Genomic DNA, 18,933 nt, shown 5'->3' with positions numbered 1-18,933 from the left:
TGTATCAGGCTCCTGTGGCTAGTGTATGGATGAATAGGACAACATTGGTCTATTTTGGGCTACAACGAGGGATGAGACAGGGGTGCTGCTTCTCCCCACTGTTGTTTGCGCTAGCTATAGAGCCGCTGGCAATTGCGCTGAGAACCTCAAGCGGCTGGAAGGGGTTAGTCTGGGGGGGGAGTGGAACACAGAGTCTCACTTTACGCAGGTGACCTGCTCCTGTATGTATCGGACCAAGTGGAGGGGATGGAAGAAATCATGAGGATTCTGGGGGAATTTGGCTGGTTTTCGTGTTACAAACTAAATACGGGGAAAAGTGAGATGTTTGCGATCCAAGCAAGGGGACAGGAGAGACGGCTGGGGGAACTGCCATTTCGAGTGGTAGGGGTAAGTTTTCATTATCTAGGCATCCAAGTGGCGCGGGAATGGGAACGGTTGCACAAACTTAATCTGGCCCGTCTGGTGGACCAAATGAAGGACGATTTTCGGAGGTGGGATGCTCTCCCGTTGTCACTAGCTCGGAGGGTCCAGACGGTGAAGATGACGGTCCTTCCGAGATTCCTGTTTGTGTTCCAGTGTCTCTCCATCTTTATTCCGCGGAACTTTTTTAAACGGGCTAACAGAGTTATCATGGGCTTTGTATGGACTGGCAAGACCCCACGAGTAAAGAGGAGGATGATTGAGCGGAGCCGGGGAGAGGGCGGGCTGGCGCTATCAAACTTCAGTAACTATTATTGGGCGGCGAATATAGCCATGATCAGGAAGTGGGTGGTGGGGGGAAGATCGGCATGGGCGCGTATGGAGGCGGCCTCATGTAAGGGCACCAGTTTGGGTGTGTTGATAACGGCGCCTCTGCCGTTCCCGCCAGCCCGGTACTCTACCAGCCCCATGGTGGTGGCAGCCCTGAGAGTCTGGGGGCAATGGAGGAGGCATGTGGGAGCAGAGGGAGCATCGGTCTGGTCTCCAATCTGCAATAACCACTGGTTTTCCCTGGGAAGGATGGGCGGGATGGGGGAGGGGGGGTTCGGAGATGCAGAAGGCAGGAATTGAGAGGATGGGGAATATGTTTATAGAAGGGAGCTTTCCTAGCTTGAGGGAGCTGGAGGAGAAATTTGGATTGGCGAGGTACCTTCAAATTTAGGTCCCTTCAGGTGCAGGACCTCCTACGCAGGCAGGTCTCAACCTTCCCGCTCCTACCACCAAGGGAGATTCAGGATAGGGTAGTTTCCAGAGTGTGGGTGGGAGAAGGGAAGGTCTCTGACATCTATAAGAAGCTCATGGGATCAGAGGACAGGCAGACTGAGGAGCTGAAGCACAGGTTGGAGGAGGAGTTAGGAGGAGAGATAGAGGATGGTCTCTGGGCGGAGGCGTTGAGTAGAGTCAACCCCTCCACAACATGCTTCAGGCTCAGCCTGATACAGTTCAAGGTCGTTCACCGGGCTCACATGACAGTGGCCCGGATGAGCAGGTTCTTTGGTGTAGAAGATAGGTATGCAAGGTGTGCAGGGGGGCCAGCAAACCATGTCCACATGTTTTGGACATGCCCAAAGCTCAGGGGATTCTGGCAGGGGTTTGCAGACGTCATGTCCACGGTGCTAAAAACAAGGGTGGCACCGTTGTTGTTGTTGTAAAATCAAAAAAAACCTCAATAAAATGTTTATTAAAAATTTTTTTTTTAAAAGTGGGAGGATTGGTAAGACTAGCCCCCAGTTGATGTACTGGGATAAAAGGTTACAAGAGTGGCACAATGGGAGGCTGCAGGCATATCTAAGGAGTCAAGCCAGATTTAGCAGCAGAAGTGCAGAGCAGTTGAGGACGCACATGAAAAACAAATACAAAAGAGGTACCGCCATATTAATAATCAATTCAAATGATAGTAAAATAATGATCAACAGGGACATTTTTCCCTGGAGGCTTAGGAGTGATCTTATAAAGGTCTATAAAATAATGAGGGGCATAGATAAGGTCGATAGTTAACATCTTTTCCCAAAGATAGGGGAGTCTAAAATTAGAGGGCATAGGTTTAGGGTGAGAGGGGAGAGATACAAAAGGGTCCAGAGGGGCATTTTGTACTATACACAGGGAGGTGAGTGTCTGGAACAGGCTGCCAGAGGCAGTAGTAGGGTTGGTTTAGCACAGTGGTCTAAACAGCTGCCTTGTAATGCAGAACAAAACCTGCAGCACGGGTTCAATTCCCATACTGGTCTCCCTGGACAGGCGCCGGAATGTGGCGACAAGGGGCTTTTCACAGTAACTTCATTGAAGCCTACTCGTGACAATAAGCGATTATTATTGTGTTACGCTGCTTCGGATAACACAGGCTGCTACTTGATGCAGTCTTAACTAAAGGATGCTCCAGACTGAAATGAGTTCAACGTGTTTCTTGAACTATTAAGAGTTCTCAAATGAGTTTGACTCTCTGCTAATCTAACTGTATTAACTCAGTCTAACTGTACCAGCTTGCTCTAAGCCACGTGCTGGGGTGAGATGCTGCTGATCAACCCTGTCTAACTCTCTGGATGTCTGACTGTGGAAAGAGGCAGGGTGTGAGTGCCTCATCCCTTTTATAGAGTTTATGTAATGACCCCTTGTGGTGATGCCACATCTGAGTGTCCTGACTGCCCATTGGTTGTGTCCTATTCTGAGTGTTCATTGGTTCCATGTTTGCATCTCATGACAATTATTAACCATAGAATAACCACACAGCGTTGAGGGAGGCCATTCGGCCCATTGTCCCTGTTCTCTTCATCTCCGTTTGCACGTCTCCTTTTCAAGCATACATCCTTGTCTGCCAAAACAACAATGAGCAATTCAACATTTCAGGCCCCCAGCACAGACTAAAACGTGCTAAGCACAATGCCGCCTTACAGAGCAACATCCTGCCTGCAACATGCTGGTGAAATGATTGTAGCTGGGTCTCCAGCTCTGCACTCTGGGCAGACAGCTGGAAACTACAAAACCCACAATTCCTTTTGCTCGTTATTAAGTTTTGTCGGCCACTTTTTTTTCCCCCCCGTGTAACATTAACAGAACCGGGCTCTGCAAACGTGACTTTTAATTTTTATTCTGCACACTTCAGTTAGCCCAGGTCGCAATGTGACCACAGCAACCTCGGAAGCGGGAGGAGCGAAACCCTCCCCCTTTTCAACTAGGAGCTGTGATGATTCAGCGAGCACAGCCTGCAGCTTGAGCATTTCCACCGCCCTCTCCAGCAACCATTGGTGTGTGAGTACCGTCTGTGCAAACGTGGGCATTTTGTTACTTGCGTTCATTTTCTTGCTGCGGCACGTGTTTGTTTCTAAGTCTCAAAGACCAGTCGGTGAGCTTGCAAACATCCGGCCAACACTTTTGATTTTAGTGTATTCATTTCCTAACGCTCTGAATTGACCCTTGTGAATACAATAGTGAGAATTGATGTAGCCGGTGTTTTAAAAAAAAAATTGCATTGACTGGAGGCGGGGACCAGCCAACTTCGCAGAGTCTGGATGCTTGCTGTTTTGCATGACTTAATATTGCAATCTTGGAGCCTATACCCTTGCTGCAGTGTTAGAATTACTCGTGCATGAGTCCTAGTTGGTTACAGTGCTGTAACAGGGAAATTGACAAAGCAATGGGCAAGTCGCAGGATAGATTCTGGGGTGTTACTAAGGTTAAAGGGATAACTTAGCATTTGGGTTTGCTGTACAGGTTAAAGGTTACCTGATTGTGTCATTTGATTTGACTTCTGTTTGTTTTAGAAGGTCTGCAATGAAATGAAAATCGCTTATTGTCACGAGTAGGCTTCAATGAAGTTACTGTGAAAAGTCCCTAGTCGCCACATTCCGGCGCCTGTCCGGGGAGGCTGGTACAGGAATCGAACCGTGCTGCTGGCCTGCTTGGTCTGCTTTAAAAGCCAGCGATTTAGCCTGGTGAGCTAAACCAGCCCAAGGTACACGGTATTATTGTTTCACCACCTAGTGACAAGAATAATAAGAAAATTGCAAAAGAGTTTGAAGGAGAGGTTCACAAAATTGCATTGAGGGGCTACGATGTAGAATTGTTTTGCTGCAGGTTGTTGAAGCATTCTTCATAAGTTATTCGAAAAGAGACATTTGCAAACATATTTCCCCTTGCCCATTAGCTAAACCTCTTCCAAATGTACCCCTGCTCAAGCTCTAAATCTCTATTTTATCACTCATTTTCTCAGAAGACTATATAATCGACTTTGCCTCCTGAACAAATACAATGTTGCTTTCAAAATGTCCAAACACCAGTTTCCTAGGAGTTGACCTGGGTGCCCCTCCTCAAACTTATGGCAATCATTTGTATTTGATGTTACCTTACATGTGTAAGCATGGTTTATGTACATGGATACTGCAAACCTTGCCTAACATAAACACTGGTTAAGCAGCATAACTTTGAATGTTACTTGTTCTCATTCTTCTTAGGCTAGAATCACTCGGCCCATTGTGCCTGCACCGTACTCCTGAAAGAGCTACCTAGGTAGTCCCATTCCCCAGCCTATCTCTGTAGCCCTCTAAATTCGACACTTTGAAATATATATCTAGCTCTCTTTTGAAACCTCCTATGGAATCCATTTCCACCGCTCTCCTAGGCAGCGCATTCTGAATCCCAACACCTCCTAAGTAAAATAAATTTCTCCTCATCTCATTCCTAGCTCTTTGACTGAACATTTTGAAATTGTGACCCCCAGTCACTGATTCCAACTAGTGGAAATAGAATATCCTCCTTTTTCAGAATTCTGAACACCTCATTGGAAAAGGTGCAAAGGAGATTTACCAGGATGTTGCCTGGAATGGAGAGTAGGCCTTACGAGGAAAGGTTGAGGGTGCTAGGCCTTTTCTCATTAGAACGGAGAAGGATGAGAGGCAACTTGATAGAGGTTTATAAGACGATCAGGGGAATAGATAGAGTAGACAGTCAGAGACTTTTTCCCCGTGTGGAACGAACCATTACAAGGGGACATAAATTGAAGGTGAATGGTGGAAGATATAGGGGGATGTCAGTGGTAGGTTCTTTACCCAGAGAGTAGTGGGAGCATGGAATGCACTGCCTGTGGAAGTAGTTGCGTAGGAAACATTAGGGACCTTCAAGCAGCTATTGGATAGGTACATGAATTACATAGAATGAGGGGGTGTACATTAATTTGTTCTTAATCTAAGACATAAATTTGTCACAACATTGTGGGCCGAAGGGCCTGTTCTGTGCTGTATTTTTCTATGTTCAGTAAGGTACTCCTTAATCTCTGCTCTAAAGAGAACAAGCCCAATTTCTCTAATCTTTCCTTGTATTTAAATTTCCTAATTCTTGGTACCAATCTCGTAAATGCACGAAGCAGACAAAGCACATATCTTGCTTATATCTGTTTTCATAGCTTGTTTTTCCCGGATTGCTTCTCTCTAGAATGGACACGTCGCTGGTCTAAAGCCACTGGCTAAATCTTGCAGAGCGTCATTGCACATCAAGCGTGGCTGACCAGAGTGTCTTCCACATTTCCCGCACCTTGGGTGTGTTGGAAGGATTTGCAGGGTGTGCATTAAACTCTTTGGTCGTGTTGTGAATGCAACTTTCATGGTCAACAGGTCCTGAAATGGGACTGAAACTTTAGAGCTTCTGGCTGAGGATCAGGGTCGTTACCCCCTGCACCACAAGACCTCCTTTCTCTTGTTCTAATTAGGCACGATAAAGAAAATTTATTTGTGAACATTATGCAGAAGGCCCTGAGAACACACTTTAAATGTGCTCCCAAAACCCAGTGAATATAAGCTCCATATGATACTTGAGCACCGTACTTCCTCTGTGCCCCTGCCCTTATCTCATTAAACTCCTCCAGCGATACAGCCCATGTCCCTTGAATTTTGATCTCTCATTCTTGTATGAGTTTCCATACTATGTTGGTAGTTGTGCCTTCAACAGTCTAGGTGCAAAACGTTGGAATTCTTTCTCTAAACCTCTCCTGTGACACTTTAGAATGAACCCCTTTAACCAAACATCTCAATAGCTCCTTATGTGACTTGGTGCCAGGTTTTGTCTGACAACACTCCTGTGAGGTGTCTTGGGATGTTGTTATTGTGTTAAATGCAATGTGTTGTTTGCAATCTCATCTTTTAATAATGTTCACAGAATTATAGAATGGTTACAGTACTGAGGCTATTTGGTAGGCCTTCAAACTCTCTGCAAGAGCAACTCTGTTAGTTCCACTCCCCTGTCCTTTCCTCTTAGCCCTGAAACACTTGACACATAGAACATAGAAAAATACAGCACAGATCAGGCCCTTCGGGCCACGATGTTGTGCCAAACTTTTGTCCTAGATTAAGAACAAATTAATCTACACCCCATCATTCTACCGTAATCCATGTACCTATCCAATAGCCGCTTGAAGGTCCCTAATGTTTCCGACTCAACTACTTCCACAGGCAGTGCATTCCATGCCCCCACTACTCTGGGTAAAGAACCTACCTCTGACATCCCCCTCTATATCTTCCACCATTCACCTTAAATTTATGTCCCCTTGTAATGGTTTGTCTATAGTCTATTGGAATAATAGTCAGGCATTCAAACGGAGGTTTGAATATTATGAGGAAGTGGATTCTGCTACCTGGCCTTTCAAATGGTTAATGTTAGTCACCTGGGAGCAGAGATCTCCATCTGTGTGTTGGAAGATTAGCTGCTGGGTATTGCATAACCAGTAATGTAAATCAGGTACTGTAACTGTAGATGTAGATGGAGCCCAAAGTGACTTTGCAGTCAGTTGTCTCTTACTAGTTTTTTTTGCTGATGTCCTGTGATTATATGGCAGATTTTGACGATTCATATGTGGGGAAATCACCAATGCGCTGATTGAGCCCAAATGACCTGTTTCTGTGCGGTAACATGTCAGATTCCATGGCAACAGGTGTTGCCAATTCCAACATGCATGGCAATTCCAACATGCAGCACCAAGCACCAATCAATGCTTGACGTCTGCACCCGACAAGTTTAATAATTTAATTTGAAACTTCACCATCACAAATAATCAATTTTGGTGATATTTATGGAACTGTTCAGTAAAAGCTTTGATTTAAAACTCTATTTTTTTAACCCAAACCAAAAAAAAAAGATGTAGAGTAATCAAATTTAGAGGTGGTATCAAACTAGGAGAGACCGTGAATCAAGAATACTGTATCCAATTCTGGTTGGCAAAAAATGATATTGAAACATTAGAGGAAGCATAGAGAGAGCCACAGGACGATCATCTTCAAAGGCATGATTGATGACAAAAAGAGTGGAGGATTTAGGCTTTTCGATCCGGAATGGAGGGACATTGAGCGACCATTTCATGGTATAGGTTGCCCGTCTCTAGGATGCAGGTGAAAACCCTGGAATCCTGTACGAAACGACAGGACATGTAGAGTTTAATAAATTGAGATGGAAAAGTGACCTTCCTCATCCGTAATTATCTTGTGGCTAAATATTTAAGTTTATTAACTCATGCCATATATAGATTGTCAAGCAGAGCTAATTCTGTTGTTATTAATCTATGAGTGATGGAAGTCATGAGTAGATCATGAGATCTTTCTGCCTGCATGATGTTTCAAATAACCTCGATGTCCGTTCCCTTCAGCGCCACCCTTTTTTTGTTTAGTTTTGAGAACGCTACTCTATTCCATCGTCTGGGATAATTTGTAAATTTGCAGACTTTCTTTTGAGGTTTGATTAAAAACTGTAAGAGTTTGTTCAAAAAAGTCTTAAGTGCACCATTCCATTTTTTTTACTTTGTCGATGTTTTATCTTGGGCTGCTTTATAAGGTCAGATTTGAGAGCTAATGTCATTGAGGTCTGTTTTTAATTAACTTGTCTGAAGTTCCTTTCCTTGCTGTTTACATTTTGAACAAATGTCTCTTGATTTTATGTGCTGTCATGTTGAGTCTTGTGCACACTTTATCAAACCTATTTTTTTCAAACGTGGGCTAGAATGAGTCTTCATGTGTTAGTCCAGGGGTGGGCAAACTACGGCCCGCGGGCCGCATGCGGCCCGCCAAAAGTCTTTATGCGGCCCACCAAGATCAAGTCATAAAAAAACATTTTTTAAAAATTTTATTTTTTAATTTTTAATTTTAAGGTTAATGGGGGGGCTGTTAGGTTACTGGTATAGGGTGGATACGTTGACTTGAGTAGGGTGATCATTGCTCGGCACAACATGTGTTTCATGTGAAGTTTCTACTTTAAAATATTAATTAATAAAAATTAATTGCTTTTTTTTCTTTAAACTGAGTTACTTTGTTTTTCAAATAAATGTGTTTCATGTAAAGTTTCTACTTTAAAATATTAATTAATAAAAATTAATTGCTTTTTTTCCCTTTAAAAACCTTTTATTTTGGCTATTTTAAATATTAATTATTTTACTTAATATACTATGCGGCCCTTTAAAATTGTGAATTTCTGAATGTGGCCCTTGCACGGAAAAGTTTGCCCACCCCTGTGTTAGTCCTTTCAGACGTAAATCAGGTAAGGGTGCTATTTGTTGATATTGTTGCGAGAAAATTAAATGGGCTACGGGACGTGAAGACTGATATTTATCTTGGTAACTCTGCCATTGCATATGAAGGACTGATGCTTGATGTGCCAGAGCAAGCATCTTCGAGTGTAATTATGAAAGTGGCCCTTTCCACAAGCTGTGCAGCGGATCAGTGTAGTGTGTAGTTGGCCTGATTGTGAACTTGAGCTGAGCTGACAACTAAATGTAACGTGCATGATTGCAATGTTTAGGACCATGGCAGAACGAGTGCTTATCATTGGCAGTGGAGGGCGTGAACATGCTCTGGCCTGGAAGCTGGCCCAGTCTCCTCATGTACTGCAGGTTTTGGTTGCCCCAGGGAATGCCGGAACAGCGGAGTGTGGAAAAATCTCCAATTCAGGTGAGGAGTTCTTGTTGCATGATTCTGTTTCAGATCAAGTATTTGAAATGGCGACGTATTTTGTTTGTTTCATGCTGGATGCATGTTTGATAATAGTCTGCATCAGGCAGCACAATGGCGCAGTGGGTTAGCCCTGTTGCTTACGGCGCCGAGGTCCCTGGTTCGATCCCGGCTCTGGGTCACTGTCCGTGTGGAGTTTGCACATTCTCCCCGTGTTTGCGTGGGTTTCACCCCCACAACCGAAAAGGTGTGCAGACTAGGTGGATTGGCCCTGAATTGGGAAAAAATGAATTGGGTAACTCTAAATTTAAAAAAATAATAATAGTCTGCATCATAGCTAGGAGACCAAAGATGGATGATGCAAAACTAATTCATAATAAGACTGCTATGGTCAACCGTGACCAACAAAGGGAAATATTTTAAGGATTTTAAGGTCAATAATGGTTTTATTCTTTTGGCATTTTCAGCAATAATGATGCTAAATATTTTGGGGAACTGTCCATATGACAGTGGAAGTTGCTGTCTGGAATATCCCACTCCTCTGTACAGTGCGCTGATGCAGTCTTTACAGATTCAATTAATGCAGGATGTGATTTGATGTGAACTTCAACATTTTACACCGTATCCTCTACTATAAAAATATTTGACAATGTTAAGTCACGTTGAATGAAATGTGATTGGGTTTTTAAGAGTCATTCATTCATGTGTGTTGTGCCTTTGCTCACCATATGCTAACGCTGCATCCTGTTTTCTTGGCAGTTTTGTCAGCCATTGCCTTCCACACTCAGGCACAGGGTGAGGTTGTAAATCCCAAACTGGAATGGGAATCGGACCCATGCCTTTGGCTTATTCTGAAGCGCACACTAGCCATCTAGCCAAACTGAAAATGCTGGATTAAATCAGCAGGAGTGGCAACATCTGTGGAGAGGATGAGTTAATGTTTCGAGTCCACATGACCCTTCCACATAGGAGCAGGAGGAGGCCATTCGGCCTTTTGAGCCTGCTCCGCCATTCACTATGATCATGGCCGATTATCCAACTCAATAGCCTAATCCTGCTTCCTCCCCATATCATACATACATAGAAAATAGAAGTGGGAGGAGGCCATTTGGCCCTTCAAGCCTACTTCAACCCTTGGCCATTCATTATGATCATGACTGATCACCGAGTTCGATACCCTGATCCTGCCCCCCCCCCCCCCCCCCCCAAACACCCCTCCATATCCCTTGATCCCTTTAGCCCCAAGAGCTATATCAAATTCCTTCTTGAAATTACACAACATTTTGGCCTGAACTACTTTTTTGTGGTAGTGAATTCCACAGATTCACCACTCTCTGGGTGAAGAAATTTCTCTTTGCCTCAGTCCTAAAATGGTTACCCCTTATCCTCAAACTATGACCCCTAGTTTCTGCACCCCCCCCCCCCCCCACAACCTCGGGAACATTCTTTCTGAATCTACCCTGTCAGAATTTTATAATTTTCTTTGAGATTCCCCCTCACTCTAAACACCAGTGAATATAATCCTAACCGATTTAGTATCTCCTCATATGATAGTCCTGCCACCCCACAGGAATCAGCCTGGGAAACCTTTGCTGCACTCCCTCCATAGTAAGGACACCAAAACTGCATACTTCAGGTGTGGCCTTACCAATGCCCTATACAATTGTAGTAAAGCATCCCTAATCTTATTCTAAAATCCTGTCACTATGAAGGCCAAAATACTATTTGCCTTCTTTACTGCCTGCTGTACCTGTGTGTGCGCTTGTTATACTGCATCTGCCATGCATATGCGCCCACTCATCCACCCTGGCTAATTTGCGCTGACGAATCTCTGCATCCTTCTCACAGCTCACCCCCCCCCCCCCCCCCCCCCCCCCCCCCCACCCAGCTTTGTATCATCTGCAAATGTGGAAATACTATGTTTAGTTCCCTCATTGATGTATAATGTGAATAGTTGGGGTTCAAGCACAGATCCCTGTGGTACCAAATCATATGGTGCAACTCATATGGACTTGAATTGTTGGGTGGGATTTTCTGCATGCCCCCATGACTTGTTTCTCGGCTACAAAGGCAGCCCACCATTGACCGGCAGCAGGATCATCTTGTCCTGCCGGCAGGGTTTCCCATTGTATGCAGCCCCCCCAGGAAGGGGCTGGGGCTATTTAGCACAGGGCTAAATCGCTGGCTTTGAAAGCAGACCAAGGCAGGCCAGCAGCACGGTTCGATTCCCGTAACAGCCTCCCCGAACAGGCGCCGGAATGTGGCGACTAGGGGCTTTTCACAGTAACTTCATTTGAAGCCTACTTGTGACAATAATCGATTTTCATTTTCATTCATTTCAAGTGTGGAAGAGCTTAGTCAGTGGGACCAGCAGCTGCCAGACCTGCTGAGTTTACCCAGCATTTTCTGTTTTTACACCATGTGTTTGGTGTACTTTCCAGATCAAGGAATTTTAGAATCTTAGTCCACAGTATTTGAATATGTTTAGAATTTGAATCTGCTGAGTCATGAATGTTTATGCTTATGTGGCATGAAATTGGAGAATTTTATGCCTTTTCAGATTTGCAGCTTTCACTTTTTTAAATATCTAGCCTGTTAATTAGAATTAGAAATTGCAATCTAATCTCTGGATCTATGTGGTCATTGCAAAACACCGACATTGTTCACCTGGCCTCGAGAAGTTAATCAATATGTTGCTGCATACAGACCTTCGGTTATCTCTTAATTTTAACCAACCCTTTTGATGTTGACCATTTAGACTTATGCAGGTCAGTAAATTACCTACTTGATAGAAACCTAGAAGCCTAGCAGTTACATTTTTTAGGGGGCAAAGAAATGCTTATCATGAAACCTTATTAAGGTTGCGGATGATGAAAAAGACTAATTGAACCAATGTTGACGCATATTTTTAACCCGGAGGAATTCAAAGTTGCTTTTGACCAATCCCCCTAAATCAGAAATGCCTGGATCTAGACAGACAGAATTGTATGGGATGTTCCAATCCCACCGAAGTAATGGATGTTTGAATGGCTTGCTGTATTTTACAGCCCTGCCCCACCGCGACAGGGCCATAAAATTCTTCTGTCCAGTGTTTCAGAGAATCGGGCAGCATGGCTATAAAGCAGAAAGGCAAAAATACAAACTACTGCACTTCTCTGACTGCCATCCTTGAAGAAATTAGTCACAAGTGTCATCATTTTTTAATTCCGTTTTCATTAACTCATTAAGTTGATGGGAAGATGCGTGGCTTTATTTTTAGTAAACCGTAAAGCTATCTGTCAGTGGGACCAGAAACTGCCAGACCTGAGTTTATCCAGCATTTTCTGTTTTTACACCCTGTGTATTGGTGTGTTTATGATGAATATAATTAAGGCTGCAAAACTACTTTGTGATTTAACATCCTGTGAAAACAATTATTTCTCTTTTTTTTTCTCCTTTAGCTGTATCTGTCAGCAATCATACAATTCTTGCCCAATACTGCAAAGATCACAACATTGGCCTGGTGGTGGTTGGGCCAGAGGCTCCACTCGCTGCAGGTAAGCACAAGGCCCGGAAATTATCTTGATGCATGTGTTACCAGTATTTTGGTGGAATCGTTCACTCTTTAGGAATAAGTTCCTTGCTCCCCCTTTGGCCTGTTTAATAAAAATATGTTGTCTTGCTCACCAGTGTCTCCTCATATATTTAGGCCCTGGATCTATTAATAAAATTACTGGATCTTTGTAAATCCAGTACTCCACATGGTGATTCAGATTAGTAACTTTTTTTTAATACATTCATCCATAAATTAACTTTTTCTCAAACAAAACTGCAGAATTTTAGTTTTCTCTTCCGTCTAGGGTGGAATTTTATATAGGCGATAGGGGTCTTGCTGCTGGCTAGAGAGCTCTAGTCACCTACTTTTGGGAAGGTCTGTGAAATTAGGTGACAATTGGGCGCTTGGTGGTCCTTCTCCAGGATCAAGGACCCCAGGAATAGAATTCCCACATCTTAAGAGCTGTCAACCAATCAGAGGTTAGCAGCTGTGCATTACTCTGGGTGAGTGATTGCAAGAGGGGAGGGGTTGCGGGGAAGCGAGGGGCATCAGCAGCAAGGGTGGGGGGGGGGCTCTCAGTACCCTTCTACTTCCCAATGGAAGGTGGGTCCCTCGACTGAGTGTCTGACAGGAGGGACTGTCTTGGAGGCTCACAAGCAATCCCGACAAGGATTGCTGTTTCAGGCTTAATCGGGGCACAGGTGGGAAGGCGGCCAGTGACCGACAAGGCACAGCATCCTCCCGCCCAGTTAAGTGCAACCCCTCCCACCAGTAGTCTTGTGTCTGAGGCGGGTCCTAATCTCTAGAGCACTGAATTGGTGGATTGGGGTGCAGGAAAGGTGGTAACTGATTTGGTTCATTTTTAGTGTTCTCATTTTCTTTTGGAGAAGCAGCTTGTTTAGGCTCTATACATTCCAGAAATTGTTGGGAATTTGTTGGAGTTGAAACCCGTCCGTCTGCCCTGTAACATGACAGCATGTCAGCTACGTTGTGTAGAATTGTCTTGAGGTGCATGGTTGAACATAGGAACACAGGGCTTGGGAACAGGTGTAGGCCATTCGGGCCTTTGAGTCTGCTTTGGAATTCAATAAGATCATGGCTCCACTGGTTGTGGTCTCAATTGCAATTTCCTGTCTGTCCCTCGTAACCCTTGCCTTGCTTGCCTGTCATTGATACAGTTACCCTCAGAAGAAGCTGGCTGGTTAGCTGTATAATTTTAACAGAGCAATAGGTCATCATGATGTTCAAGTCTTATCCACTGCTCAGGCTTGTAGCAATGTTCAACTGTGTATCTGTGGTAAGATAATCCGTAATTAATTAAATGGGTTTCTTCAGTGTTGCTTAGTATTTGACAGTTCAGTTTATAATTTGAGATAAATTTGTACTGTAGGTGCAGTCTAATTCTGATGTACAAATACAGTCCAATTTTTTTATTCGCAGTGTGACTTTTCCTTTGTTAAGTTTGTGTACAATTCTCTTCATATCTGTAAAAATGAATAAACCTAAGGCTAGTATCAGTCCATGTGGGGAGGTGGTGGCATAGTGGTATTGTCACTGGACTAGTAAACCCAGGGTAATGCTCCTGGGGACCCAGGTTCGAATCCCTCCATGGTAGATAGTGAAATTTGAATTCAATAAGAACCCATGTGATTCACTAATGTCCTTTAGGGAAGGAAATCTGCCATCCTTGCCTGGTCTGGCCTGCATGTGACTCCCTAAAAGGACAATTAGGGATGGCGACGCCCACATCCGATGAATGAATAAACCAAAATATAGCAAGGGCAGCACAGCTCCAGGGTCCCAGGATCGATTCCCGGCTTGGATTACTGTCTGTCCGGAGTCTGCACGTTCTCCTCGTGTCTGCGTGGATTTCCTCCGGGACCTTCGGTTTCCTCCCACAGTCCAAAGACGTGCAGGTTAGGTGGATTGGCCATACTAAATTGCCCTTCGTGTCCAAAGGGTTTGGGTGGGGTTGCTGGGTTACGGGTATGGGGCGGAGGTGTGGGCTTAAGTCGGGTGCTCTTTCCAGGGGCCGGTGCAGGCTCGATGGGCCGAATGGCCGCCTTCTGCACTGTGTCTATGTCTATGACCTGGCCAATATCCGGGCTTGGGCTGACCAGTGGCAAGTAACATTTGTCCCAAACAAGTGTGAGGCAATGGCCATCTCCAACAAGGGATCCATTGCTGATTTCCCCCACCAGCAATTACCTGAAGGCTACCATTGAGCAGACATGCACAAACAGACTCAAAAACAGCTTCTTCCCTGCTGTTACCAGACTCCTAAATGACCCTCTTATGGACTGACCTCATTAACAGTACACCCTGTATGCTTCATCCGATGCCGGTGCTTATGTAGTTACATTGTGTACCTTGTGTTGCCCTATTATGTATTTTCTTTTAGTTCCTTTTCTTTTCATGTACTGAATGACCTGTTGAGCTGCTCGCAGAGAAACACTGTACCTCGGTACATGTGACAATGAACAAATCCAATCCTATCCAAACTCAACTGGAACAGTCATATAAAAACTGTGGCTAAAAGAGCTAGAAATGCTGTGGCAAGTAACTCGCCTCCTGATTCTGCAAAACCTGTCAATCAACTACAAGGCAAATTAGGAGTGTAATGGAATACTCCAACTGGCTGGATGAGTGCAGCTCCAACACTCGAAGCTTGGCACCATCCAAGACAAAACAGCCAACTTGATTGGCACCCCTTCCACAAACATTCACCCCCTCCACCACCAACAAACAATGGCAGCTGTGTGTACCATCTGCAAGATGCACTGCAGCAACTCACCAAGGCTCCTTCGCCAGCACCTTCCAAACCCATATCGGCTATCATCTAGAAGGACGAGGGCAACTGACACATGGAAACGCCACCACCTGGAGGTTCCCCTCCAAGTCACTCCCCTTCCTGACCCGGAAATGTATCAAACGTATTTGGCTGTCGCTGGGTCAAAATCCTGGAACTTGCTTCCCAGCCACACTGAAAGCGTAGCTATACCACAGGAGCTGGAGCAGTTCAAGAGGCAGCTCACCACTATTTTCCCAAGGGAAATTAGAGGTATGGTCTAGCCAGCAATGTTCGCATCCTATAAATTAATTTTTAAAAAAAACGTTTAGGTGAACCAGCAACTTCAGTCAGTTTAAACTTGAGGATACTGAATGCAACATCAAAAAACTGGGCCCCCTACAAAAGTTTGATTGACTGGGCTAAATAACTAATTCCATTACTTCCTAGATTTCATTCTTTTTTTAAAATTTAGAGTACCCAATTTTTTTTTTCCAATTGGGGGCAATTTAGTGTGGCTACCCTGCACATCTTTGGGTTGTGGGGGTGAAACCTCCCCAGACACGAGGAGAATGTGCAAACTCCACACGGAGAGTGACCCAGGGCCGGGATTCGAACCCGGGTCCTCAGCGCCGTAGGCAGCAGTGCTAGCCACTGTGCCACCGTGCTGGCCTAGATTGCATTGTAAGAATTTTTATTTTAACTTGTTAGCTCCTGAATATACATGTTGATGGGTTTGTGATTTCCAGGAAGTAATATGCACTTGATGGGGCTCGTGTAATCCCTTTATGCCTGCTATAAATCAGTTTATTCTTTGTAACCTACCAATTCCCAGTGTAATATCTAGTGGTCCCTAAATGCATCTTGTAGAAGTCCAAATAAAACATCCATACTTGAACTTATGACCAGGGTTTTGTTAAAGCAACATACATAAAGAATCTTTACGCCCTGATTTTTTACTGGGTTTAGTGAGCGGTGGAGGAGGAAATTTTTCATATATATTTTTATATTAGAGTTTTAGAATTATTTTTTTTTTTTTTTTTAAATAATTTTTATTGAATTTTTCAAAATACAAACATTTTAACCCCCCCCTACATTCACATTTAAATTATAACAAAACAAAGTCAAACCCCCCTACTTAACAAGAAAAAGAAAAAAAGTCCCCCCCCCCCCCGCCGCCGGCGAACCGACAGTCAGACCAACTTATCATTTCTAGCAGCGTCCTCGGGCAGGCCTTGCCCGTGCCACCACCGCTACCGTACTTCCTTCGTCTTTGTCCCCCCTCCCTCCCGCCCTCCCCTCCCCTCCCGGGTTGCTGCTGTCACGGCCTCAGTTTCTATCTCTGATCCAAGAGGTCTAGGAAGGGTTGCCATCGCTTGAAAAACCCCTGCACCGACCCTCTCAGGGCGAATTTGATCCTTTCCAATTGGATGAAGTTTGCCATGTCGTTTAACCAGGTGTTAACACTCGGAGGCCTTTCGTCCCTCCACTGAATCAGGATCCTCCTCCGAGCCACCAAGGACGCAAAGGCTAATATTCCAGCCTCCCTCGCCTCCTGTACCCCCGGCTCCACCCCAACCCCGAAGATCGCAAGTCCCCATCCTGGCTTGACCCTGGACCCCACCACTCTCGACACCGTCCCTGCCACCCCCTTCCAGAACTCCTCCAGTGCCGGACATGCCCAAAACATATGTGCATGGTTCGCAGGGCTTCCCGAACATCTAATACACCTGTCTTCACCCCCGAAAAACCGACTCATCCTTGTCCCCGTCATGTGGGCTTTGTGCAGTACCTTAAATTGAATGAGACTTAGTCTCGCACATGACGACGACGAGTTGACCCTCTCCAGGGCGTCTGCCCATGTCCCGTCCTCTATCTGTTCCCCCAGCTCTAACTCCCACTTATCTTTCAGCTCCTCTACTGGTACCTCCTCTACCTCCTGCATAATCTTATAGATGTCCGAGATCTTCCCCTCCCCGACCCAGACCCCTGATAGCACCCTATCACTCACCCCCCTGTCGGGGAGCGCGGGGAACCCCGCTACCTGTCGTCTGGCAAATGCCTTCACTTGGAGGTACCTGAACGTGTTCCCCGGGGGGAGCCCAAATTTCTCCTCCAGCTCTCCCAGGCTCGCAAACCTCCCCTCTATAAACAAGTCCCTCAGTTGTCTAATACCCGCCCTCTGCCAGCTCTGGAATCCCCCTCCTGTGTTTCCCGGCGCAAATCTGTGGTTCCCTCTTAGTGGTGCCCCTATCAGACCTCCCACTTCCCCCCTGTGTCGCCTCCACTGCCCCCAGATCTTGAGGGTGGCCGCCACCACCGGGCTCGTGGTATACCTCGTGGGAGGGAGCGGCCATGGTGCCGTTACCAGTGCCCCTAAGCTTATGTTGCCGCAGGACGCCCTCTCCATGCGCTTCCAGGCTGCCCCCTCCCCTTCCATCATCCACTTTCGTACCATCGATGTATTTGCCGCCCAGTAATATCCTGAAAGGTTGGGTAACGCCAGCCCTCCACTATCCCTACTCCGCTCCAAAAAGACCCTTCTAACTCTCGGGGTGCCATGTGCCCACACATACCCCATGATACTACTCGTTACCTTCTTGAAAAAGGCCCTGGGGAGGAAGATGGGCAGACACTGGAACAAAAACAAGAACCTCGGGAGGACCGTCATTTTAACTGACTGCACCCTCCCTGCCAGCGACAGCGGCACCATGTCCCACCTCTTAAACTCCTCCTCCATCTGTTCCACCAGTCTGGAAAAGTTCAACTTGTGGAGGGTCCCCCAGTTCTTTGCCACCTGCACCCCCAAATACCTAAAACTTTTAACTGCTCTTTTGAAGGGGAGCCTCCCAATTCCCTCCCCTTGGTCTCCCGGGTGTATTACAAAGACCTCACTTTTCCCCAGATTTAATTTATATCCCGAAAAGTCCCCGAACTCCGCTAGTATCCCCATTACCTCTGGCATTCCCCCCTCCGGGTCTGCCACATACAACAACAAATCATCCGCATAGAGCGAGACCCGATGTTCCTCCCCTCCCCTTGTCAGTCCTCTCCACCCCCCTGAACCCCTCAGTGCCATCGCCAACGGCTCAATCGCTAATGCAAAGAGTAAGGGAGATAGGGGACATCCCTGCCTAGTACCTCGATGGAGCCCAAAATATTCTGACCTCCTCCCGTTTGTTACCACACTTGCCATCGGAGCTGAATAGAGCAGTTTTACCCACTTGATAAATCCCTCCCCAAACCCAAACCTTTCCAACGTCTCCCACAAGTATTCCCACTCCACCCTGTCAAATGCCTTCTCCGCGTCCAGCGCTACCACTATCTCCGCCTCCCCTTCCACTGCTGGCATCATAATCACATTTAACAATCTCCGGACATTTGTGTTAAATTGGCGTCCCTTCACGAACCCCGTCTGGTCTTCATGGACTACCCCTGGCACACAGTCCTCTATCCTGGTTGCCAGGACCTTTGCTAACAGCTTGGCGTCAACATTCAGGAGGGAGATGGGCCTGTAGGACCCGCACTGGACCGGGTCCTTGTCCCGCTTCAAAATCAAGGAGATCAGGGCCTGCGACATTGTTGGGGGCAGAACCCCCCCCTCGCGCGCCTCATTGAAGGCTCGCACCAGCACTGGACCCACCAAGTCCACAAATTTCCTGTAAAACTCCACCGGGAACCCATCCGGCCCCGGCACCTTCCCCGCCTGCATC

General features: G+C 45.8%; 1 protein-coding gene across 5 annotated transcripts in view; it reads left to right on the top strand.

The window, feature by feature from the left end:
• The first annotated feature begins 3,013 nt into the window (after nucleotides 1–3,013).
• Nucleotides 3,014–18,933, top strand: part of gart (phosphoribosylglycinamide formyltransferase) — a 60,383-nt gene continuing 44,463 nt past the window's right edge. The window contains exons 1-3 of one of the 5 annotated variants that reach the window (XR_005461252.1): nucleotides 3,014–3,221; nucleotides 8,749–8,897; nucleotides 12,338–12,433. Coding sequence is in view for 4 of the 5 variants with exons in the window: in XM_038801632.1 (XP_038657560.1) it covers nucleotides 8,753–8,897; nucleotides 12,338–12,433 (241 nt within the window). In the remaining variant the exon portion in view is untranslated. Of the gene's footprint in view, nucleotides 3,320–3,861; nucleotides 3,929–8,748; nucleotides 8,898–12,337; nucleotides 12,434–18,933 lie in introns of those variants that run through there. The other 4 variants (XM_038801632.1, XM_038801633.1, XM_038801634.1 and 1 more) reach the window with 4 other exon arrangements.

Source organism: Scyliorhinus canicula, chromosome 7, assembly GCF_902713615.1.
Source record: "Scyliorhinus canicula chromosome 7, sScyCan1.1, whole genome shotgun sequence".
Taxonomy (NCBI): domain Eukaryota; kingdom Metazoa; phylum Chordata; class Chondrichthyes; order Carcharhiniformes; family Scyliorhinidae; genus Scyliorhinus; species Scyliorhinus canicula.
The sequence above is the reverse complement of the archived record's forward strand: the minus strand, read 5'-3'. Positions and strand labels throughout refer to the sequence as shown.